The 26959-nt window shown below is 34.7% G+C and overlaps 1 protein-coding gene across 2 annotated transcripts in view; it reads right to left on the bottom strand.

The window, feature by feature from the left end:
- The window catches only part of LOC145263127 (uncharacterized), a 311291-nt gene extending 291137 nt beyond the window's left edge, over positions 1-20154 (bottom strand). The window contains exon 1 of one of the 2 annotated variants that reach the window (XM_080120068.1): positions 19284-20154. In XM_080120068.1, the coding sequence (XP_079976194.1) occupies positions 19284-19617 (334 nt within the window). In that variant the 5' untranslated portion in view covers positions 19618-20154. The remainder of the gene's footprint in view (positions 1-19283) is intronic. The other variant, XM_080120067.1, reaches the window with a different exon arrangement.
- Between the last annotated feature and the right edge of the window lie 6805 nt (positions 20155-26959).

The following is a 26959-nucleotide window of genomic DNA, read 5'->3' as shown; positions in this document are numbered from 1 at the left end:
CCATAGTTTTCTTCTTATCAAACGCAAACGTAAACAGTGTCGATTTAGAGTCTAAATCGACGCGAAATAACTAGTTACCTATATTAATAAGTGGAATTATTTGAAATCCAGGTACTTATATCATAATATTTTTGCACATTCTCTTAGAAAATCATCCTAAATCTTAGTTAGACAATAAATAAATAAATAAATAAATAATTTCCAAAACCTTATTTTTTTTTTTAAATATTTATGTACGTTTTTTGTGCAAGACGAAAAATGTCAATTGTTAACTTTTTGGGAAAATTTAACATTTAAAATTTAATTAAAAATAGTAGAAAAAGTTTTACATTATTCTGTTTTCTATATGATAAAATTCAGGGTTTTATCTTTCTGGAAAAAAAACGTTACTCAGAAATAATGGATTTTAATAAATGTAATTTCGTTAAAAAAAAAAACACGAACTTGATTTTGCGGCCATTTTTGGCGGTGCCTACGAACACTTCGGGACAAGATCATAGTGTAGCATCTGTTCTGATGCTACACTTAACCTTTTCTGTCCTCGGTCAGTAAAGGAGAAATCCTTTGTGGCTGAGGCAATTTTTAAATGTTTGTTCCTATCTAGAGTGCAACATTTTTGGGAGCTGTTTTTCCCCTACATTAAAAATCGACCGTGTGTCTAACTCTGCCCCCGTGGAAAGTCAAGTAAACAGGAACAATATACTTTTTTTTTTTTTTTTTTTTTTTACGAAAACGGTTTAAAAAACATATCTGAAGAAATGATGGTGATGATGATGGTGGTGGTAATAAAATAATAATAATAATAATAATAATAATAATAAATTAAAAAAAAACTACTCCTGAATTCAAACGGAGCATTCGCCCACTTACTCTACCCGCCCCCCCCCCAAATAAACAGATTAGACCATTTCTGTAATGACCAGATCCCTGTTAATTGCGGTGTTCTGTGCAGTTCTAGGAGGCCCACCCTCCATATTATAACCGTTGCATAATTGTCGTTGTATGAGAAGAAACAAATTTGTCTAAAAAGATTTGCTTTAGTTTAGTTTTTTTTTTTGTATTTTTTTTTTTTAACTGCAGCGGATTTACATTTATTTAATTTGTTAACAATTTAAGACTTACAAGTTAAATTGTTCCAAATTTAACTTTTTGATGAAAACAATTTCATTGAATTTCCTTTTCATAGCGACCGTGAAAAAGAAAAAAAAGAAAGAAAGAAAGACGTGCGTAGTTCTCTTTTGTTCGAAAAACGTAACGAAAACTTGTTTATGGCGTCTTCTCATTTCAGGTAAATAAACGTTAACGAAGCGAGTGTATGATTATTCAGGTTTTTGAACAAATTCAACTTATCTGTACACCGTGTCAGTCAGACATTTTAACACAATAGATTTTTCTACTCTCGCGATCATTATAAGAAAATAAATAAAAAAAATAAAGACGAGATTAAAAAAAGGAGAAAGAAAAGATGAAAACAATAAAAGGAAAATTATTAGAAAAAAAAAGGCAGAGACTGAAAAAAAAAAAGAGAGTGTGTGAAAAAGGCAAGGGACGAAAAAAGGGGGAGAAAGGCAGGGACAGAAAAAAAAGGAAAGAAAAAGGAATGAAAAATGCAGGGCAATAATAATAATAAAAAAAGGAATGAAAGAGCAGGGACAAAAAGAAAACAACAATAACAACATAAAAAGGGAATAAAAAGGAACAGAAAAAAGGGAATGAAAAAGAAGCCTCAGAAAAAAGAAAAGGGACAAAAGGGAAGAAGGAAAGGAAGAGGAAAGGAAAAAAAAAATTTTTTGTTTGTTCATAAAAAAAAAGAAAATGGAAAAAAAAAAAAAGAAACGCAACGCAAGGATATAATACCGCCCTTTTCAACGGTTACAAGTAAAGCGGAAAAAAAAAAAAAAAAAAAAGCTCCCAGTAGTTAAGTTGACATAAAGGAATGCGGGGGAGAGGTGGCGGTAGCGGCTCATCCAATAATAACGTCAGACATCACATATTCAAATGTTGATAACAAAAGATTTATAAATAAATTAAACGACTGAATAAAAGAAGGGGAATAAAGTGTGTAGGTGTACATGACAGGGGGGGGGGTAGATAAGACAGCTTCAACAGCTTTATCAAAATGCTTTTTTATTTTTGAAGTACTTATTTATTCCCGATTCAGACAGTTTAAACTAACCTATTTTTTTTTTTTTGCTTACCTGAAGACCCCCCCCCCCCGCCCCGTTCCATTGTAGAAAAGTTAGACAAGGTCGGTTTTTATAGTGGGGAACTTTAGCACCTCCCATCACTCCTAAAAGCAAGAACTTTGGATAGGTGCAAACGTTGACGTTGGATTTCCCTAGTGGAGTGGAGTGGAGCGAGCGCCAGCGGTGGTGGGCGCCTTAAGCGACATCCTTTCGAAGAGAGATGATAATGCCTGGGAGGATGGGTTGCTTGTGCTGAGCTAAACCATACTGCACTGATACAAGCCCGAAGCTTGTGCCACGCAAATATATCTAAATTTTATATATATCGTCATAAATAGATTAAAATTTAGATATATGTGTGAATTGATTTTTTGAAAATATAATTAAGATACACAGAATTTTCCGCGTTTCATCCCCGTGAGGACTCGCCAGGCACTGTCGAAGTAAATACTGAAAATATTTACATAAAATAATAATTATATCTATCCATCTATCTATCTATCTACTATTGTATAAAAGAGCATCACCATCTAGAGAGTAGGCCAGTTAACAGGACAGTGTAACGTCACTTCCTGATGAACTTGTAGGTATAGAATGTTTCCGGTGTTCAACCATATGGTCACGCTAACAGGCATAAAAATATGGCTGTGTTACCGAATGTCCATGTATGTTCTAAAGAGAAAGAACAATTTTCCATTTGGACAATAATTATTATAACTGCACATTGGGATAATTTTAATCTAACAAAATATAGTAAGTTAACTAGTTTTTGAACTTTTATTTCTATCGGAGAAAGTCGAATATTTCATTTTATTATTTTATTGCAAAACAAACAATTTTGGGGTTTGCTTTACTATACACAGATTCTAAAAACTATACAAAATAAACATGTTACATCAAATAAAAATACTAAAAACATCCAGTTAGGTAGAAAAATAACTTGTGCTGCCTTTGATAACATTTAGTTATATATTTGTTTGACAAAATTTTCGAATCTATGTGTACAGTAGTACAAACCCAAAATTTAATTTAACTTGGAAATACTATATAAAATACACGTGCGTACACTGCACAAGCACCCTTATAATAATAATAATAATAATAATAATAATAATAATAATAATAATAATAATAATAATAATAAACTGGTGTAGATGACATCGACTGGCGCCACACCAACTAGTTGTGAAGAGACAGCGAGGATGGAAAGACCGAGGTGGAAGAGTAACCAAATCTCCACTGGAAGTGTGCACTTCAAATCTGGTACCTTGGGGAGGCATTTTGTCACCCAAACACCAGGAAACACTAATGGCCGATACCAACGAGAAATCCGTGACAACGGCTGTTGCGATAACATACAATCTTCTGCACAAGTGGTCAATAGGTGGAAAACACTGGAAATCTGGGAGACTTGTTGGCACTTGGTCTCCAGGGAACACCACAGATGATGGCCTGTGAGACAACTAATACGCTATACATTTTGATGAAAAACATGGGGTGGGGTGGAAATGGATATGGAAGAACAGAAAACCAAAACTTTAAATATAATTTCTGTATTTAAAGTAATAGTTATTTAAATATTTCAACATATAATTTTATGGGCAAAATCCAGCTTCTCAATAAGGGGCACTCTGGATAGGAACAAAAATAATCTCAGTCATGAAAGATTTCTCCTCCACCGACCGAGGACAGAAAAGGTAAAGTGTAGCATCAAAACAGATACTACACTATGATCTTGTTCTGAAGGCCAAAAAATATTTGTTTAATGTTTCTTTGTTTGTTTCCTAAATTCATAATTCAGTTTTATCAGTATTAAATGGTATATTGCTTTAAAATTACTTAATTTTACATAGATAATGTTTATATAGAATAAAGTTCAGTTTCAGTATTAATCGAACTGTGTTCCTTTTCTTTTTAAAAATGTTTTATTGCTCTTTTTTAAATGACCCTCATATAGTACTGACTGTCTGACAAATCTTGCCTGCAGGCATTTTTCAGTTAACAGGCCTTCTATATATATATATATATATATATATATATATATATATATATATAACCACTTCATTTACTCACATAAAATTAGTATACGAAAGTATAGATTTATGCGTAAACTTTAAGTATTTACTTCAAAAGTGCTCAATACGTAGGTAGAGCTAGTTAGTAATTTATAAAATATATATGGCGATTAAGCTACACTGAATATTCGGCGTTTCATCCACTCTAGGATTCGTCAGGCTTATGCGCGAATTCTGTGGGTGTTTCTCGTTTTTATATGGTCCTCTTCTGTTGAGGATTTTAGTTAGCCAATCAGCTTTCTAGTATCCACCGCGCCCCTTCCTATCAGCCACTGGCATGCATATATATATATATATATATTATATATATATATATATATATATATATATATATATATGAGAGAGAAAGAGAGAGTTCTTTCCTCAGAGGTTCCAAAACGGCTGAGCCTACCTTTTTCAAATTTCACACAAACCTAATTTACATGTCTGGTAGTGTTGTTATATGTTTTGTACAGAAATTCATCCGATGAGTATCGAAAATCGAAAAAAAATCCAATCTTAAAAATAGTCTTTCCCCCTTATAAATAAAAAAAAGAATCATTTTTACAGAGGACTATTTTACGTTACACTAACCAAGGGAGATAAAATCTAAACAAATCATTTCTTCTCCCCCCCCCCGATTTATTGTCATCTGGAAATATAGCCCAATGGTAGAGCATTAGACTACAGATCGAATGATTCTCTGTTAAAGCCCGGGTATACCTCAACATTTTAATTTTTTTTCTTATTAATGAGTGCAGTTTACGATAAAGAAGGTATCATTTCAAATCGCCGCAAATCATTTCTTCGTTTGCATATTTTAAAAGTAAACATTAATCAGAAGTGACTTTTCCAGGGTATTCACCGTCAAGCCCAAATATCAGCTGACGTTATATTGTAAACAAACACAGACGGAATTTGATGAACATTATCATTTTTTTTTTTTTTGTGAATTAGTCGACCGCACAAATTATTCTCCGTAATATATAATAATCAATAGAGGATGGATTCTATAATAATACATACGCAATCTGCATAAATTAATATATGACGCTAGTTAATATATATAATATATTACGGCTTATGCCGGCATGTTGGAAATTGTAAGTTGCTTCGCAGATTGCTTAGTGTAAAAAGAGTTCAAAGGGTATGTCAAATGCGGTAGCTAAGGTCAGCGGTGACATGTGAAAGAAAACGATACATGAAAACGAAAGTGATAAAAGATATCTTTTCGTTCGCATGCAAAAAGCAGTTTAGCTTCCGATTTTGGACGAAGCGAACGAGAAGTTTGCTTTCCGATTTTGGACGAGATAGGTGTGTTGAGGGGGACTCGAAAATGCGAAGAAAGCGCAAAAAAGAAAGTTTAGGTCGACAGTGCGATGCCGCCCCCCCCTCCCCCCGTTTACTCGAAGATCGGCGTTATGTTTTCGTCGGATGTTCCTTTTCAGCATCGACTAGTGACGGGAAGAAATGATCTGAGAAGACCAAAAAAAAAAAAAAAAATATTATCATGGTGACTTTATCGCAATACATATGCACACACTAAAAGGTGCCACGACCATATACATAGACAGACGATCACGGCCGCACATGCACATACATAGAGATACGTATTAATAAGAGAGACATTCATAATAAATAATATTAATAATAACCAAAACAAAAGTCTCCTTCCACCGTAACGTAACATACATACACACACACACACACATATATATATATATATATATATATATATACGCAAATTTTGAAATACGACTTCTATATTGCATTTTAAACTACAAAAATATGAATATCAATCTTTGTTAGACTTTATCATATGCGTGTATTTGACTTTCAAACCTTTTCTCTGGATTATTCTTTGAGCCTGGATTTTATTTTAAAAATATTCGTTCAATCTTTCCTTTTGACATTTTGTCAAAGTTTCATTCATGTATGATTTATTCCAAAATTTTAGTAAGATTCAATTTATGTGCTAATTAGCAGCATTTATAGACTACATTTGCAATTAATTTTCTTAAATATGTTTCCTCTGATGATATGAGCTATTTATTGAAACTTCATGAAGGAAAACATTTTTTTTTGTTTGTACTCCTTTTCGAAATAAATAAATTGTTGTAAAATTTAATTCATAGAATTTAAATCGAATTCTTCTTAAACTAATGTTTTATCCTGATTATTGAGCTTTCTTTCATCATCTATATATTAATACGATAGCGTGTGAGTTCTTTTGGGTGTCACGCTTACATCCGGGTCGTTTAATTGTTATGTACTTCTATTTCTTGTAATAAATAATTTTACCAAGAATTCTTCATAAGTTTTGATTTCGGTTTCGACTCTAGCTTATGGCACTTGAATCATATATTTTTGTTATAAATGTCATAAATGAGGTCAAATAGAAGTAGCAGAGTTAACTTTTATCGTGGGCATGTGTCAATACTTTTTTTAATCTATATATATAAAATCGAAAATGTGTGTATGTTTGTATGCATGTGTGTTTGTGTGTCCGCTAAAAACTTTCGACAGACAGAACAAAAATTCACAAACTGGTATCATATTGAAGCTTCATCATTCGCTCGAAAAATATCGAAAAATTGGCCAAAAACGTTCATTTTTTCACCCTGAAATCAACAATTTTCTACAGGGGGGGGGGTCAACGAAAACCGTCCTCTCATGACGAGATCGGTTCTATGCATGCGTATGATGACGTAATGACATGATTTACTTTAAATAGTTGAACTGACTAAATTTTACGTACGTTGTGTTAGCTCAGTTGGTTAGAGTGTTGGTTCATTATCTAAACGTTTTGGGTTCGAATCGTGGTGCGAGATGTCTTTTTTTTTTTTTTTAAATTTAAATATTGAACCAGTGTCATTTAAGCCATTTTTACGTAACGTTCGTTTTTCTGTTTTTTTTTTTGTTTTCTTTTTACTTCGCTTATTCTTAGGTTTTCATTAACACCCCTGACCAACCACAGACACCCAAAAACACTCTGGTACCCATCGATTTTTTAAATTTTAATATCGAAACAGGCTTATTTAAGCCATTTTTCACGTGTTTTTTTTTTTTGGTTTTAACGTTCGTTTTTCTGTTTTCTTTTTTGTTTTTTCGATTCCTACATTTAACATCGTTCGTTTGCCTTACGTTAGTTTTTTTGTGTTTTTTTTTCCGATGTTTTGATTATCCCCCGCCGCTTAAGTTTTAACGTTCGTGTTTATGTTTTCTTTTTTTACTTCGCTTATTCTTAGGTTTTCATTAACAACCACACACACCTCCAAACACTTGGGCAACGCCGGGTACCCCCCCCCCCGCTAGTACTTAAATAAATTCAAACATGTTTCAGTTGCTCTTTGTTGGCCGAGCGGGTAACGTGTCAGGTTTTTTGCACACTTTCTTTTCCACCTTCGCCTCAAGGTTTCGGTTAGATCCTAACTACTTACCAAAACTGTTTTTTTTTAAGCCCCCCCCCCCCAACACAAACACCCGGGCAACGATTTTTTTAAAGAAGTTTTAACATTGTTTTTTTTTTATATTTAAACAAGGTTCTTACTTCGCGTATTCTTTTGTTTTGACCCCCCCCCCCGCCAAACACGCACACCCCTAAACACCCGGGCAACGCCGGGTACCTTCGCTAGTCTTAATATAAAAGACGAAAACATTTGGGAGCTAAACTCATCAATATATAAATATACATGCAATGCGATTGTTTGAAAAATCACCAATGTACACGTAGTGTGTTTAATTTGATTTTGTTTGTATTTTTATGATAAATCTATATTTTAAAAAATCGATCTGTGGACTTTATCTTAAGCACAAAAGACTAACTTTCTCTGGCATTCTTTTTCCTGTTGCTAGTACACTGCATGCGTTTAATTTATCCAACTAGTCGAACTTGATAGATTTTTGTTGACCTAACCGGAAGCACTGTCGATTCTGTTATCTCATTGCGCAAACACTCAAGTTAAAGCCACAATTAAAGACAGAAAGAAAAACAAAAATCACGCCCATCCAACCACCAACCTAAGAATTTATCATTTGGGATTGCATTTAAGGAAGTATAAGATAACATGCTCAAGTCAACACATTTTGGGTCGGTTAAAAGAGTCGACTCCTAAAAAAAAAAAAAAAATAAAATAAATAAAATAAACTGGTACAACTTAAAAATTTATGAAATCTACGAGTTTGCAAAGTTTTTTCTCTTAATTATTGTAACTTTTTTTTTTTTTACCCCAAATAAAGCCTAGTGTCACTAAATCGTTAGGGGCTACTATTTGGGACCAGATTTTCAGGGGTACTATGTAGGGAGTTGAGCAGCAAGATGTCTGTTCAGATTACACTTGAACTTCTGCATGTCAGTACAATAATAGAAGCATGAGCCTGGGAGGGAATTCCAAAGTCCAGTAGTTCAAGAGGAGAAGCTATTTGATTAAAAGGCTTTCCGGCATCTAAGGATCTTTACAGCGTAGGTCTGAGATTTTGCTGTTTGTCTGGTTTGTCAGAAGTATTTACGTCAAAGGGGTCCTAGTGCTTTGAGTTCGTCTGAACACTCACCATTAAAGTACTTGTAAAACGCACAGAAATGCCACATTCCGGCGATGGGATAGAGGCTGGATTTGGCCGAAAGTGCGGGACCTATTAGGTTGGTTACTCTTTTTGAACGCTACCTAGAAGCGAGAAACTGATGCACCAGCCCAGATGTGACAACAATACTCCATACATGGGCGAATAGTGGCTTTGTAGAGATACAGGATACTCCCAGATGTGAGTAATCTCCTAGCACGGTAGAGGGAGCTCACTTTATTCACAGCAGCCTTGGCAATTACCTCAATGTAATTATTTCAGTTTATGTTATTTGTGAACGTTAAGCTTAGGTGTTTGAGTGAAGTACTTTGAGATAGTGTATCATTAGCCATGGCAATCAGTAGTTGAGAAGAGTTCTTGTAATTATTAAGGAAAATAAGCTTAGTCTTGGCAGCATTAAATGTTAACATCCAGTTTCGGCCCCAATTCTACAACAAACTAGAGTTTTAGACATTTCCTTAAATATGCATTCATTCGGTCTTGCTTAGTTTATCCATCTGTATCTCCATGTCAGATATCCGTTCCAAACGCAATGCAGTCTGCTTTTCTGCATAATTGAAAGAACAATCTTCTTCTATTATATAAATCTCGGTCGTCTGTGTGTTTGTATGTCCGCTAAAAACTTTTGTCATTCGCATCGAAGCAGAATGAACGTGATAGCGTTTGAAAAAGCGATGTCTCAGGCACATAATATCGACAAATTAGAAAAAAATCGTCAATTATTTTATGTAGAGATGTCGTTTTGTTTAAGGGGGGGGGTCAAGTAAAACCTTGTTTCGACGCTGTTGGTTAATCGCACATGTGGGAACAGTCGAAATTTGCACGGTCATAACATGTGTCGTCGTGGTCCGACGGATAGAGTGTTAGCTTACGAACTTAAATTTTGCAAGTTCGCGTCCAGCACGCGGCATTTTTTTTTTTTTTTTTTTTTTTTTTTTTGCTTAAAAATTTTTTCTTCCAGTTTCGCTTTATTTTCTTTTTAAATAATTTACTAGCATGGATACCCGGCGTTGTCCAGGTGGACATGAAGTTCGGTTTGGACACAGCTGCTATACTAAGGATATTGAGCAATCCCCCAAAAGAATGGAATCACCCCCAGAAAGTAGTTGACAACTTTCCCACCAGATATTTCGGCAGCCCGTGTGCTGGACCCCCGCCCCCCAAATAAATTAATCAAAACACTTTTTCAAAATAGCAGCGAATTCCTATATGACCACAAAAAAAAAAAAAAAAAAAAAGTAGCCGCAGTAGGCAGGCTAAAACCTAGAAAGCAAAAGAATTATTGGTATACGCTTTTGTTCATCAGACCACGACGACTTATGACGTCATGGCGTCATGACGTCATGGCCCTGCAAAATAACGTTTTTAAACAGTTTCAGTTTGATACGCGTACGCGACTTGCGAAAATTGCTACGCAAAAAAGTGACCCTCCTTCCAAAAAAAAATGGTTATATTGACCACCACAGAATTAATATTTTTTTCTAATTTCGACATATTATGCATCTGAGGGATTGCTCTTTCAGATAGTATTGGTTTCGACCCGGTCTGATGCGGCTGACAAAAGTTTTTAGCAGAAATACAAGCACACAAACAAACTGATGTTTGAGACTTATATAATAGACTAGCATGGATACCTGGCGTTGCCCGGGTGGAAATGAATTTCGGTTTGGACACAGCTGCTCTTATTGAGCAAGCCTAACAAAAAAGAAGCAGATGACAACTTCCTCATCAGCCCGTGCACTAGAACTCCCCTATAAATAAATAAATAAATAAATAAAAATAAAAACAACTTTTCTTTCAATCAAAATAATAGCAAGTGCCCATGCGATCGCGCGCGGAAAAAAAATTGCCTCGGTAGGCAGGCTCGAACCTGGAACGCGAAAAAAGGAAAAACGTTTCGCAAACACTTTTGCCCGCCGGACCACGACCCTTCAAAATAACGTTTCTTAAACGTACATTCAGTTTGCTAGGCATGCGTGACTTGCGAAAATCTTGACGCAAAAAGTGATCCCTCTTCTTGCAAGAAATAGTCCAGTTGACCACACTAGAATTAATCATTCTAATTTTCAGATGATACCGGTTTCGACCCGGTTCGATGCGGCTGATAAAAGTCTTTAGCAGACACACAAACACACGCAAACAAACCGACGTTTGAGGTTTATATAATAGAATATTTAACCGTATTACGCCGGGTGGCCCCCCCCCCAGTTAATAATAAAAATGTAATCAAATTTCAATGATTTCCAGAAAGTGATAGCAGCCATTTTTTTTTAAACGAAACACTACTTATCATCATGAACAAAAGGAAAATATTAACGCTCTTGCGCACCCCTGTCGTATCAAAGAAACAAATAAGTATTTAAATCGAATAATAAAATGGGCGGGGGTTATATTTTCTGTCGTAATAATAATTTATTGCCTGGACTTCATTGTTTAGACATGGAAAATGGAATATACCCCCGAGAAATAAATAATCAATAGAAATAAAAGTGAAATAATGTTAAATTAAAAGTAAAAAAAAAAAAAAGAAAAGTATACTAGCAGGCCGCCCAGCGTTGCCCGGTCATAAAATACGCATAAATATATTTGAATTAATGCAGAATTAATATTTATTCCTTAAAAAAATAAAAACTGAAAGAAACTGAGACATGTATAGGCGTGCGAGTATTGTTTTTTTTTCTAAACAGTTCACTTCTTGTAAGTAAAAAAAAAAAAATATACTTGAGCTGAGATCGAAACCGAAACCTAAAGACAGTGAATCAAGTACGATAACCATTAGACCAGCTTGATACGATCTTTAAAAAGTGTTTTCAAACCTACTTATTCTTAACATAAGTAATCTATCATATAAACGATTCACACATGCGCATCCATGACAAATAGATAAATCCGATGACTCTCACGTAGCAATTTTTCAATGTTGACCCATTAGCAGACCTTTTTTCCGGATGAAAACAGATTAAGGAACTTTCCACATGTCTGAATACCATATCTACAAAGTTTCAAGTCAAAATTCATTGAGTATATAGGTTGAGAAGTGTCCTTACACACATTCTTTCATTTTTATGGAATTATAGATATGCAGAGAGTATAGATTGCTTTTGCTAGAGAGCCGAAGAAGAGATTATTTAATTGAAAACTTCAAAGCAATGGCATTTCTAATTATGGTTGACATTTTCTGCATTTTGCACTATACACAAAAGAAATACCTAACAAATAAATGATATCAAAGGCAAGATAAGTTACTCTTCCACCTAACTGGATAAGTTTTTGGTGTGTTAACTTATTTTAAAGTGTTTATTCTATAAAAAAAAGTGTCGATTGTTACATTAGAACAAGACAAATGTCAGGCATGATACGATCACATCTTTAAAATGTCGGCAATCGCTCAAAAAAATAGAAAATTAATTAAAATATTGGTAGAAACCTACTCCATAAATGTTACCGTTACATTTATTGAGTAGGTTTCTACCGCCATTTTTCTTGTTCTAAGGTAACACTCGACACTACTTGTTGTTTAAACTAAATAAACACTTTAAAATAAGTTTAAACACTAAAAACGTATCCAGCTAGGTGAAAGACTCACTTATCTTGTCTTTAGTAACTTTTTTTTAGTTATATATTTGTTTCGTGACCAGTTTTTTTTTTTTTTTTTTTTGGTTTTGCTGTCTACAACATAAAGAATAGAAAGTGAACCACATGTTTACATTCCGCAACCTCGTAACTCTCGCTTCTTTTATTTTGTCCTTTAGTCCTCACATTCCAGGAGCGATGGTTCTGAAAATTGCTGTTTTCTAGATCGTAATTTATACATATAACATTTATTATTGGTTAGTTATTTATCTTGAAGCGGTATTTTTTAAAAACTTCTTACATTAAGTGACTTTATGCCTTGTCTGGAGTGATTTCCATTAAAAATGTACTAAATGCTTGACATTGTAAATATTTATTCGACATTAAAATTCAAAAACTAAATCCATCAAATTGAATTTTTTTTTGTTTTTTTTTTGTTAATAGAGTAAAATGTTTTTTAATAAATCGTCAGATGAGATTAAAAACAGGTACGTCCAAGGATGGAGTACTGTCGCCACATCTGGGCAGGAGCTGCTAAAAAGTCTTCAGAGTTCAAAATGGATTTTGTAGCCTAGTGGGGGGGGGGGCCCTTTTCTCTTCCCTGCAATCTCTCACAGAAGAGACGTTGCGAGCCTGTCTCTGCTTTATCGTTATTTTCATGGCAGGTGCTCGTCTGAGCTCCAATCTGTGTGCCTCCCCCCCACTCGCCAAACTTTCACAAGAAACACCCGTCTAGCTGAAAATACTATCAGTAATTTCCCCTACTCTTTATCTGCGCCTAAACCTAAACGTAGATTCCATGAACAAAGTTTCTTTCTTAGAAATGCACATCCGTGGAACTCTCTTCCATTTGCCTGCTTTCTGGCTGACTACAATATGGCTGTCTTCAAGTCCAACGTAAACAAGTTATTGATGAGCCGTTTCCCTTAAGTAATTGAATTTACCAAATTTCCGCTAACAATTACTACGACACTGCCTCATTGATCACCGTATGCTCATTGACCCTTATCCTCGAGTGGCCTCTGGGCCTTGATAAATGGTGACTCCCTTATAAAAAGAAGAAATTGCAAAAAAGTCAGCATAGAACATTTTAAAATGAATTTAGGCAAATTCAGAAAATAATGGTAAATAAAGAATTAAGAGATTATTTTTATGAACTATCAGGTGAAAGATTGGCACTTATGGCGGAAATTAAAAGACAAGAAAAAAAGTCTGTATGATGTACGCATTTGTTACAAAACGAAGGTGTCATATTCCAAAAATTAGGTAAATCGATCAAGTAGTTTCATTTAAAACTAAGAAAATCAAAATTTATGCTTTTTAGCGATTTTACTACTAAACTGTATTGAACTTAAGGCTGATTTTTTACCTCGACATATCGATTGGAGCTGCCCCCTTTCTATTTCATCGGATTTCAGTACTACAACTCGCTTAGTCGTAAAATTTGATTTCTTTGAATAATAATTAAAAAAAATAATAATAATAAAAATAAAATACTCGATCAAATTACGTAATTTTTTTAAAATATTTCATCTTCATCCCGTGACTGCTACGTTCATCATATAGATTTTTCCGTATTCGCTTTAATTTTAATTGACGCCATAAAAAAAAAAAAAAACCATCGAAATATTTAACAGAATTGTATATTGTTGTGTTAAAGTCTTCAACTGAGCAAAGAAATAGCACACGAATACACGTGGACAGTTACAAAAAGGACACTTGAACAGGGAAACGGAATTGTTATTGACAGCCGCACAAAACGATGCGATCTGAACGAAGATAGAGTAAACAGTAAATATTGACTGGATAAAAAAAAGAAGGTAAACTACATATTTTAAAAAGGAATATTAAAACAGACACGACTGTGTGGGCACAGCAGTTCACTGGGAACAATGCAAATGTCTGTACTTTGAATGTACAATCAAGATGGTAGAATGCAAAGCGTAATAGAACATTAGTTTTTTTTTTGTTTTTTTTTTACTATAGACAACAAAACAAAAAAGTGGTCAAGTAGTATATCAGTAGAGTAACTTATCTTGCCTTTGATAGCATTTATTTGTTATTTGTTTTGTTATGTATAGTACAAGATGCCTAAAATGTCAAAAAAATAAATGTTACCAAAGGCAAGATAAGTTACTCTACTACCTACATGGATAATTTTTAGTGCTTTAACTTATTTTAAAGCAGTTATTCAGTTTAAGACGCAAGTACTGCCGACCGCTTAAACCGACAAAAGGATAGCAGGAATGAAGCTGTCATCTTTAGAGTCTCGATAATCGCTCAAAACACGGAAATAAAAAGTACTGATAGAAATTCGCACAATAAATGTCACGGTAAGATTGCTCAGACTCCAAAGACCTCCCGTGTCGGCCATTTTTTTCTTGTTCTGTTGTATCACTATACACTACTTGTTTTCCGAACTGAATGAATACTTTAAAATTAGTTAAAACACTAAAAATGTTACTCTTCTACCTAGCTGGATAAGTTATCTTTTGATAACATTTTTAAATACTTGCACTTTTTTTTTTTTACCACGTTTTCGTTTTGTTGTCTATAATTTAAAAAAGAATACTCAAGCATTGCATCCTCGCAGAATTAGTTGCATTTATTGGATGGGTGTCTATCAGTATTTTGTTTAATTTTCGATTTTTGAGCGATCATCGAGGATCGGCATAGATGCAAGGAAACAGACTTTTTCCTTTTAACTCAAACCTGATATTACATTAATGTAAAAGTAAAAAAAAAAAACGTCTTAAAATAAGTTAAAACTCAAAAACTTATTCAGGTAGATAGAAAGATTAACTTATCTCATGTCGCATTGAGGGTGGGGTCGACGTGAAGTACAGGTAAATAAACTGAACTCAAAGTCTAATTTATTTTCTAACGTATATGATTAAATATTGAACATTTATTTAAAAAAAAAAAAAAAAAAAAAGAGTGCTTGTTAAGATAAATTCGACAAATCGATTTTTTTTTCAAATATGTGGTTTTAAACAAAAAACAACATGGTATTATTTTACTTTAAGGCCCGTCTCACGTTCGTATATAACAAAATATATATATTTTTTGTACATTTTTGTGTGCTAAAAACGAATCTGCAAACAGTTTCCGTCGCAAAAAAATAGGGTGCTAATGCAGAGAGTGATCCACACTATTTTTTAAATCGTATTTCTCCGTTAAAGTTTTTTAAATTTTTTTTTTTTATATTCAATTGTAAGGTTAAAGTACAGAAAAGATACAAAACACCTTCCCCATATTAAGAATGGCTTTTTAAATAACGTTATTATTTCAGCACGGATCACTCTCTGGATGAGTACAAAAAATAGTTTTCATGATATGAAAAAATTACTTTTTCGAAAAGTGGGTGATCACTTTCCCATGTAAATATAACTTAAAATGAGTACCCACTTCTGGCCACCTGAGATGAGGGGGGGGGGCATTTGTTATATTGACTAAAAAGTTTTTGTTTGATTTCTTTTGCATGGTATTAACCCCTGAACTCTGGGACTATTTTCCATTTCACAGCCTAGTCTTCGTTTCCGCTACGCGCGAGCATAAACGAATGCTGTTAAATGTGGACTCGTGTACCAAACTGCCTTGTCAGTGTAGTTATTGGCGAAAAATTAAAATTAGACGAAAAACAAGTAGTTTTTCAAATATTAAACCATGTGATTCTATATGTTATCATGGGTGGCCATTTTGTACGCGCAAGCGCACACATATGGTCGACCTTTTAGCCAATAAACACTCGAAAAAAAAAAATGCCCCCCCTCTAAGGTGGCCAGAAAGTGGGTGCTCATTTTAAGTTAAATTTACATCGAAAAGTGATCACCCACTTTTTCGAAAAGTGGGTTCTTCATATCATGAAATAAAACTTTTTTTTCGACGGAAAAGGTTTGCAGATTCGTTTTTTGCACACCGAAATCTACAAAAAAAAAAAAAACTATTTTGTTATATACGTACGTGAGACGGGCCTTAATGTAAAATTTTACCAACAACATTACCTACTTGTCGAAAATATTAATATATCCAAAAATTACGAAAATTTCTCCAGTAGAAAATTATAGTTTTGTTGAACACGGTAAGTTTGGGAAAATGAGTTAAAAATAAAAAAAACTATACAAAATATTGTTAGAAACTCGCTCAATATATGTTTGTTACCGTGACATAGGCTGACATATATTCGGTGGGTTTTCAACAGTATTTTGGGTGCTAATGCAGAGAGTGATCCGCGCTATTTTTTAAAATCGTATTTCCACCTTTAATTAGTTTTATGATATGTTGTTTTTTTTTTATTCAATTGTAAGGTTAAAGTAAAAAATAAGTACAAAACACCTTCCCCTCCCCATGTTAAGAATGGCTTTAATAACGTTATTATTTCAGCACGGATCACTCTACCATATTTTGTATAGTTTTTTGTTATTTTTAACTCAGTTTCTCAAACTTACCGTGTTCAACAGAGCGTCCGGCGCCATTTTAAATTTTCCAATACATCGGTAAACACTGTTTTTCGAGCTGAATAAACATTTTACATTAAATAAAAACACTAAAAAATTATCCAGTTAGGTAGAAAAAGTAACTTATCTTGCTTTTGATAGCATTTATTTGTTATAAATTTGGGTACTCGTTGGGCGTTGAGTTCTGTTTACATTGGGGGTAGGGCGGTGGAGGAGTATGGGGGACGGTTGGTGCCCCCTGCCCTTCCATATCGCCCTACCTTACTACGCGCGTCCATGCGCGAATGCGTCATGTAAGAATAGCATAAACGATGGCGATGATGAGTTAGCACAAAATAGTGCGAGGGTTCAGGGGTTAATACCATGCAAACAGTAACTTTGCGACGGGTTTGAATATCAGATTCGTTGTCAGCGACCCCGAAAACCTCGTTAAAACCAAACTTTATTGGTTGGTGTTCTGTTGTAGTTAAAGTAAACATTTGCCCATTAAATTTTTCTGTTGGTCACAATGGAACTCAACGCCCAAGGAGTACCTAAATTTGTTTTTTGACAACTTTTTCAAATCTATGTGTATAGTTGGTTGGTTGTTTTTGTTTTACGGCATATCAACCTTTTTCAGGTTATTTAATTCTGTACAAGCCAAGACTTTTAACGGGGTGATCACTTTTCAATTATAACGTTCTATTAAACTGATACCCCACTTTACGGTCAATCAGCACAACTATCCTTTTTAAGGAGTCACGGGTCCGCTGTGCGCTGTGGTGTACCTATTTACTATGCCTCCCCACGGGACAGAGTTAGACACCAGGGTCGTTTTTTAACGTGGAGAAAAGGTACAAAAATAAAAATTGTCTCAGTCGTGAAGGATTTCTCCTCCACCGAAAGAGAACAAGAAATGGAAGTGCAGCAACTGCAGCATCTGAAGAACAGATGGTATTTATTTGCTCCCCCACTGAGCAAATTAGGCACAAGGCCGTTTTTAATGTGAGGTAAAAACCAGCTCCCCTAAAAGTAGGCAAAAAGGGGGCACTCTGGTTACCAAAAATAATAATTGTCCCAGTATAGAGGGTTTCCCCTCCATTGACTGGTACAAATTATCTTAAGTGCAGCATCTGAAGAACAGATACTACACTTTGATCTTGTCCTGTGCGCTGTGGTGTAAAAAAAAAATTGAAAAGAAATTGTAAGAATTCAAACTGAAATAATTTATTTAAGAAAAATTCATAAGGAAGGACGGCCGCAAAGTGTGGTATCAATTTAATAGAACGTTATAATTGAAAAGTGACCCCCCACGTTAAAAGTCTTTAAATGTATTTTCAAAAATTTTTTCCTGCTAATATGAAAGTCGCTTATAGACAATAATTCGCAGAAAAAATAAGAAAGCGTGAAAAGAAATAACTTTTACAGCAGGGCCGGGGGATGGGGGGTGGGACTCGTTCAGGTCCGCCGAGGAGAAATCCTTCACGATTGAGGCAATTTATTTTTGTATCTTTCTCCACATTACAAAAAAAAAAAAAAAAAAAAAAAAACGAACTTGATGTCTAACTCTGCCCTCGTGGGAAGGCAAAATAAAATAGGAACTATTATTATATTCATTTACTCCATTTTTTTTTAAATGGACACTGCTTGTACAAAGAGAGACCACAGATCGATTATTTAAAATAAGATTGCAGAAACAGGGGACATAACACAGATTGCTCATTTTAGGAAGGATATTTTAGATTATTTTTTAAATTTTGCTTATTGTTCGTTATTTAATTAAATTATTTTATTTTATATTTTTGGATATAAATTTACAAAAATAAAACTGGAAATTATTCAAGTTGTAATTAATTTAATTAAAGAACTGTTTTTGCCGTTTGTTCTTTAACTAAATTGGTACTTATGCACCACCGCGCTAAAATAACGTTATTTAGAAAGCTATTCTTAAAATGGGGAGGGGAGGATGTTTTGTAACTATTCTGGACTTTCACCTAACATATGTCCGTTGTTTCACGGTTTATCTCCCTTGTTTAATCTGCCACCTACTTTTGTACAAGCCCCCTTTTCTTTCACTAAAAACATTTACTTTTAAAAAGACTTGAACCAAACGGACTTTTGCCGAACTAAACCTAAAACTTAGATATAAATTAGTTTAAGAGAAAACAGTGGTTCAAATTCTGTAGAATCACCGAAATTTGTTCATACAATATTTAACACGTGCAATAAACTTATTATTTAGAAACTTAATTTTAACACGAGTGAGGGAGAGGCATTTGTTGACTATTATGTACCTTAGCCAACAAAGATATTACACTCATTGCACAATAGTTCACCATACCTGAGCCTACCGCCAAGGTTAGCTCGTTGAACGGTAAACTCCAAAACGACACACACGCATATATTTCAGACAGGTAAACTCGGGGAAAGACTGAAGGAAAAACCATACTTACGTATTGGTTCCTCTTTGGAGTTTAAGTTTTCCACGTTTTCTGTAATTGTAATAATCCGTTGACTAATTCGGACTGTCCGATCGTTGATTTTCTGACACTGGTCAGAGAGGTCAGAGAAAATATCGTCGGCATGTCGAAGCAGGCTGACCAATTGCATCATGGCTTTGGTCAAGGTTCTGTTGGCTACGGTCATAGGGACCTTGTCCCGATCGAGGGCAGACCCCACTTTTAAGTCTTCCTCGTCGTCATCGTCCTCTCCGTAGCCGTTTCGAACGTATTCCGTTAAACCACGACTTAACCGAGACGGTTCCACGGTCCGTAAGCAGATCGGCATGCTGTGATCTTTTACTATTTTTTTTTTTTTTTTTAATAAATTATTTTTCGAGTAATTGCAACAAAAACACCACTCCCTTTAACACCACGCAGTTGGCACATTGTTAAAAACTGAAGATCACGTATATACATTTTTCTTTTTATAAGGTTTAACTAAGTACCCATAACTCACTTAGTCTCTTCTTTTCTGGGTGTATAAAAAGAGCTTGTTGCAGGTATTTTTATTATCCGTTTGCTTTTCTTTTTTTAAACTGTGTTATGTACCCCTTTTGTAAGTTCGGGGCAAGTAAAGACTTCCCTCTTTTTTATTTATTTATTTTTTAGTTAGCCACCGGCAAAAAACTTGTTGGGACAGCACGACTCCATATTTCGTCAAGAGGAGGGGGCATTTATATATGTAATCATTTAGAACAAGGTGCTTTGGCCCGGTAGATATCCAACGAGAACCCTCAGTTTTATGTTCGGCTCGCTTTCTTTTCTTTTCTTCTTCTCGTTTCAATTATGACGTGGTGAGAAGAAGAAAGCTACTCGACAACCCAGCGAATTTTTATTTTCTTTTTCTTCCCCTACTTCGTCTAACTCTCTTTATATATCTCCCTCCTTGTCTCGCACGCTCTTTCCATCTAGCGATCGATATCTCTCACGTTGGGAAATAAATAAATAATACATACCACAATCTCGTATGTGAAAGGTAAAAAAAAAAAAAAAAAAAGGTTAAGTTAAATCTCAGTTTCATACACACACACACACACACACAGGTTTGGTATATATTAATAAAAATAAATTAAGGCCGGGTCTTATTTTTAAAACAAGTAAAAGGTGTTTCTGGGTTACCTTTCAAAATAAACTGGTAGCTTTTACTACATTTAAGTACGTATAAGAGGATTATATATATATATATATATATATACACACACACAGGTTAAAAAAAAATATTAGCTAGGGTTTTAACTCACACTTTCCCAAGGTAGGTAGGTATATTTAGGCCTAAACGAAAGCCTATACGTAAGTTAAGTTACCACACTACCACACACACATGAATAAATTCTGACAAAGCAACAGTCGCCAAATCGTAATATTATTATTTTTTTCGTCGTGTTTTCATTTATACACCCAATTTTTAAAAAGTGAGTTTTGTTTATATCTTTGTTGATTGTCTGTCTCGTTTCAAAATAACAAATCTCTCTCTCTCTGGTTTAGAGTGAGACTTACGACAGCTACTACTGCGTTTGTTACTGCTGCTGCTGTTATTGTTAGTGTTAAAAGACAACGGACTGAGAGTAACGAAAAACGCGCAACTGTTTTAGCGTGGATTGCCACACAGTACGCGCGCGCATACACACACACACACGCACGACGTCGAGACTTGTTTGTTTATCCTCCGCCTCGCTGCAGCAAGGCTAGACATCAGTTCCCCTCCCTAGAAAAAAACAAAACAAAACAAAAAAAAAAAAAAAACACTACTCTGGATGGGCGCAAAAGTTGCCTAGATAGATCACACACGTTTGCATTCACCGGTGTGGGGGCGCCTGAAGAGACCGTACGGTGAGTAAGTGGTTAACGACAAGGGCAGAAACTCTGGACGTGCCAAGTTCGAATTCAGTTCGTTCCATAAAAATACTTTCATCGAAGCCACACATTGTGCCAATCTAAAGGAAGTAAATAAAACGAATCACCCCCCCCCAAGGCCCAAAGATGATACCCCAAACAGAACCATGAGGTCCTGCCTGCTGTGCCAGCCAATATATATATATATATATATATATATATATATATATATATATACACACACACATACACACATATAAGGCTACATGTTTTGTCTGTCCGTCTCCATATTTTGAAACTTCTTTTTCCTCCGAAACTAAAAGTCGCAGAGCCGCGCCTCAAATGATTGGATTCATTTATGGGTCTTTCTTTTTACCGGTTAAAATTGTTTTTAAGAGATCAAAAAATGGATCAAAATTAGAAAAAATCGTAATACATTTTCTACATTCATCCTAGTTTATTTTTTAATTTAAATTTTTAAATAGTTCATATGCGTGTCACGTTGGTACAGTGGTAACGTCACCAGCTTTGCATGCTACAGTTTCGCTTTTGGTTCTAGCAGATGAAACCCCAATTACTTTTTTTTTTTTTTTTACACTTTTGAAATCACGACTCTATAACAATATACATATTGAATCTAGACAAATTAAAATATCATATTATAGCGTATTTTACGACCGGGCAGCCCCCGCACCCGTTATATATAGATAGTTACCCACATACAGTACTGTTCGCAGTTTCACAGCTCATCAGCACGGTTAGACAGGAAACTTCCTCAAGCCAGGATTGAAACCCAACCGCCCAAATGACAGTCAAGGCTGTAAGGGTAATGAATTTAACGATATATATATATATATATATATATATATATATATATATATATATATATATATATATATATATAACTACTTCATTTACTCACATAAAATTAATATACGAAAGTATAGATTTACGCGTAAACTTTAAGTATTTACTTCAAAAGTGCTCAATACGTAGGTAGAGCTAGTTAGTAATTTATAAATTTATAAAATATATATGGCAATTAAGCTACACTGAATATTCAGCGTTTCATCCACTATAGGATTCGTCAGGCTTATGCGCTTATGGCGCATAAGCCTGACGAATCCTATAGTGGATGAAATGCCGAATATTCAGTGTAGCTTAATCGCCATATATATTTTATAAATTACTATATATATATATATATATATATATATATATATATATAATCGCCGTATATATTTTATAAATTACTATATATATATATATATATATATATATATATATATATATATAAGAGTCCACATGATGTTGTTAAGATTGACAAAAAAATTTTACTCTGAAATATATTTCTTTATATTTCAGAGTAAAATGTTTTTGTCAATCTTAACAACACCATGTGGACTCTTCATCGAACTTTCTTCCACTCGACATTATGGCGAAGAAAAAGAGAGAGAAAAAAAAACAGATTGACAAAGGAGTTTTACTCCGAAATATAGTTCTTAAAAAATAAATGGGTGTTTATATTTTAAGAAATTTTGCGTTGCAGTTTTGGCTTCAAACGTATTTAATACATATTTTATTCTTCAAATTTCACTCAGCGCTTCTAACGGATATAAAAACAACAAAAAAAACTGACCAGATACACACACACACACACACACACACACATACACATATATATATATGTCATTCACATACAGTACTGTTTTGCTGTTTCACAGCTCATCAGTGCGACTAGACAAGCAACTACCTCAAGATGTATATATATATATATATATATATATATATATATATATGTAAACTCATTCTGGACTCATAGTAATAAATTTCTTGTATGTATATATATATATATATATATGTATATGTATGTACATATATATGCATATATATCTATTGGGAATACCAAGCGCTGTATGTTGGAAGATGTCAACATGTCTTTGCAAAAGTTGCATAAACCTAACGTTGTCATCTCCTCTAATGGGGATATATATGCGATTTAGGAGTGCTTATGAATTACATACTCCTATGAAGCTCCTTCCTCTGGAGGAAGCCAGTTAAATCTGTCTTAGAGTAAGTACCACAGTTTTATTTCATTTTTTTCATGTCCTAGTCATTAGAAAATTATGAAGATTCCCTGGATTTCAATTTCTTAAGCAATTCAAGCTTAATCATTACCTTTGAGACGTTCTTTAGTGTTGAAATCATGTAATAATTTGGATCAAAATTGAAATAAGTATTTTAGTAGAATTAAACTGGTTTAAAAAAAAATAATTTTTTGGTCTTAGATAAAAATGGCAATAGTTGTTTTTTGTTAATTTGTGTTGAATTCAAATTTATAAATAGTTTTGCTCTATCACCTCTAGTTTTTTGACTTTTAAATAATCTGATTTTAGTATAAACAGAGAATATATGTGAATATGTCAAGAGTTGCAGCAGCTTATAACATATAAATCAGGATAGATAAAAAATACTGATTGAATCAATATATAATTGGATGACACAATTACACAATTCAAAGAACCACAGACAGTCAAAAGTGTGTTTTCTTAGAAGATCTGGTGTATTTTGCCTCTGGAATCTCACGAAAGAATATCAAACAGAAGTTTCCCATCATGCCGGGGTTCCATTTGCCTTGATAGTTGCTCTCCATCTTCGTAATGTCTTGGTGGAATCTTTCTCCATGCTCATCACTTACTGCTCCAAGGTTTTGCAGGAAGAAGTTGAGGTGGGAATGGAGAAAATTAATCTTGAGTGACATTCGGCACCCAATATCCTCATAATACTTTAGCAACTTCTCAATACAGGCTTTGTAATCTGGTACGCGTGTGTTACCAAAGAATGACTTAAATGCTTCCCATGCTCTAAGTTCCTTTAAGTTAAGAAGATACTCAAAATCAGTATCCTTCAACACTTCTCGGATCTGAGGTCCGACAAAGATGCCCCCTGAGTTTAGCAGCACTATGACCTGGGAACACAGTAGACAAGAGTTCGAAGGGAACACCATTTTTGTTCAACGCCTTCACGAATTTCTTCATCAAACCAAGCTTGATGTGAAGAAACGGAAGAAGCACTTTATTCATGTCCACCAAAGGATTCTCCTTGAGACTGTGTTCGCCAGGAACAAAAGTGCTTCTAGACCCCCAGTCTTTCTGCTTGTAATGTTGGGATACAGCTCGATTATTCCAGAGACAGAGAATATAACAGTATTTTGCGAAGCCTGCTTGCATAAGAAGACCAATGACCTTGAGGTCCCCGCACAGACTCCATTGGTACTCGCTGTACTTAATACCTTCTAAAAGAAGCTCCATATTGTCATAGGACTCATTTAGATGGACAGAGTGTGTAATGGGAATGCTGGGATACTTATTCCCATTGTGCAGAAGAACACTCTTGAGACTTTGCTTGGAAGAGTCTTTGGAAAGATGCCTTTCTTTTTTCATTTTTCTTAAACTTTTTCTTCTAGGGGATGGGACATCCAACCAGATGTCTGACATTTACCCCTATTTTAGTGAGTCCAACCAAGAGATCTTTTCAGGATTCTAGCCGTCCCTTTCAGTGCAATTGAAGGATAATGTGGCAAACAAGGCATGTAAACAAGTCAGGTATGTTCGTGCAGCAACACAACTTGTTTTCCACGTCGAAAAAGGAAGCTAGGTTTTTGTTTCGCTCCCTGAAACTGGTGATCCTTACACCTTCCTGGATTAGGTTCCACTGTTTAAGCTGAGAAGCCAAGAGCTCTGACTGCTGTTTTGATGGATACAAATCATGAGCCCGATCATTCAGGTCTTCTTGCGTGATCCAGTGTGGCTTGTTGCCACTTGTTCCTGAATATGTAGACTAAATATCTTCCAAAGCTATTGACTCGGCAGAATCCTTCCTTGAAGGCATTTCTCCCTCTGACGAGGAAAGAAGATCCTTATTTACTGGAGATGTGGGTACAGGAAGATCATCTGAATAGGAAACAGGTCTCATAGCAGATCGGAGGTTGGGATATTGAGCTTTTTTCTAGAATATGTATTGAAACCAGTTATATTAGTTTAATAAAAATAACAATCATCAACATGGTTTCACTGCTCTTTCCAAACCATTGGGACTGCAAAGTTGAAAGCTGCTTTCTTGTCATTAAACCATGCAGTCAGTCCTTTATAGCAGGGTTTACAACGGATGTGTGGCGCCTAAGACTTGTCCTGATCACCAATTTTACAGTCAAAATAGTGAAAGTAGGCGATTCTGAGGAGGGGAGTGATAGTTTGATGCTGTATAACTGTTGTGAAGTCCCCACACACGTAGCAGAAAGAATTGGCCTTGTTGAGGCATCCTCAACGTTTTGACATTGGAGAATCTAAAAAGATAACAAAGTAAAACTAAATCACATGCAAGGCAATAAAATGTGCATTTGAGCAACCCAAAAGATGTGTAACATGATACTTTAGGGACACCAACCTCCTGTGCCACCTGCGAGATAACCTCTTCCAATGACTGCCAGAGCACTACCGAGTGTAGATTGAGACCTGCTGCCATAATTGCCAAAATCCGTCTTTATATATATATATATATATATATATATATATATATATATATATATAAAGACGGATTTTGGCAATTAAGGCAGTATATATATATGGCAATTAAGGCAGTATATATATATATATATATATATATATATATATATATATATATATATATATATAAATATATTTGTAGTCATAGACATACAGTCCTGTTTCGTTGTATCACAACTCATCAGTGCTGCTAGACTAGCACCTCTCCCAAGCCGAGGATCGAACCAAGAACCGTCGTGTTGATGGTCGGCAGTTCTACCCCTCGACCATGGAAGCAGTACCCGCAATTAATCCGTCCGAATGTCTATTTAAATAAACATCCGTCCGCCACTTGTAAAGTGCTCAAAAGCTTGTTTGTAAACAAACCACAAGCTTCGCATTTTTCAGCCAAATTAAGTAGCGAGTGAGATTATTTACGACAGTGCTCAACTCCAAGAGGGGGGCTTTTTAAAATATATTTGTAGTCATCGACATACAGCCCTGTTTCGTTGTATCACAACTCATCAGTGCTGCTAGACTAGCACCTCTCCCAAGCTGAGGAGCGAACCTAGAACCGTCGTGTTGACAGTCGGCAATAATTAATATGCAATTAAGGCAGTATATATATATATATATAGATAGATATATATACTAGCAAAAGTACCCGTCGTTGACTGGGTTCAAAAACAGCCTACAGAAAATGGACTTTGATTTATGAAAGTATGATAGGTCATGAAAAGGAAGGGTTGTAAAGAAATAGCTTCGAATTTGGGGGTATCAAAACCAAAGCAAAATATGATGAAAGTAAAAATAAAATAGATAAACCCCATAATTTATTATACCATGCCTGTTCACACTGAAACATTTATCACAATATTCTGTGGATCTATATTAAAAACCTTGTTTAACTTTGTGACATATTTCCATTCTATGGAGGTCAGGCGCGAACGAACACCCCAAAATTTTATACCATATTTCTTCAAACTGAAACATAATTATCAAAGTATACTTACGCAGAGAGATATGAAAAGTCTTTATTAAAGTTTGTGCCTATTTCCATTCTATTTTTTTCTGGGGAAGGGGATTGGCTTACCGTAAATACCCGTGTAATATATGCGTATATTTCTCAGAGAAGTAAAAATACACTTGTGGGTTCAGGTGGGAGGAAACTATGGATTTTAGTTTTACTGATAGTTAAAAATACATAATTATTATTGTATTATTAGAAATGGAAAACTAAGTCTTTAACAA

The sequence above is a fragment of the Euprymna scolopes genome, chromosome 38 (assembly GCF_053919585.1).
Source record: "Euprymna scolopes isolate OS-2025 chromosome 38, ASM5391958v1, whole genome shotgun sequence".
Taxonomy (NCBI): domain Eukaryota; kingdom Metazoa; phylum Mollusca; class Cephalopoda; order Sepiida; family Sepiolidae; genus Euprymna; species Euprymna scolopes.
The sequence above is the reverse complement of the archived record's forward strand: the minus strand, read 5'-3'. Positions and strand labels throughout refer to the sequence as shown.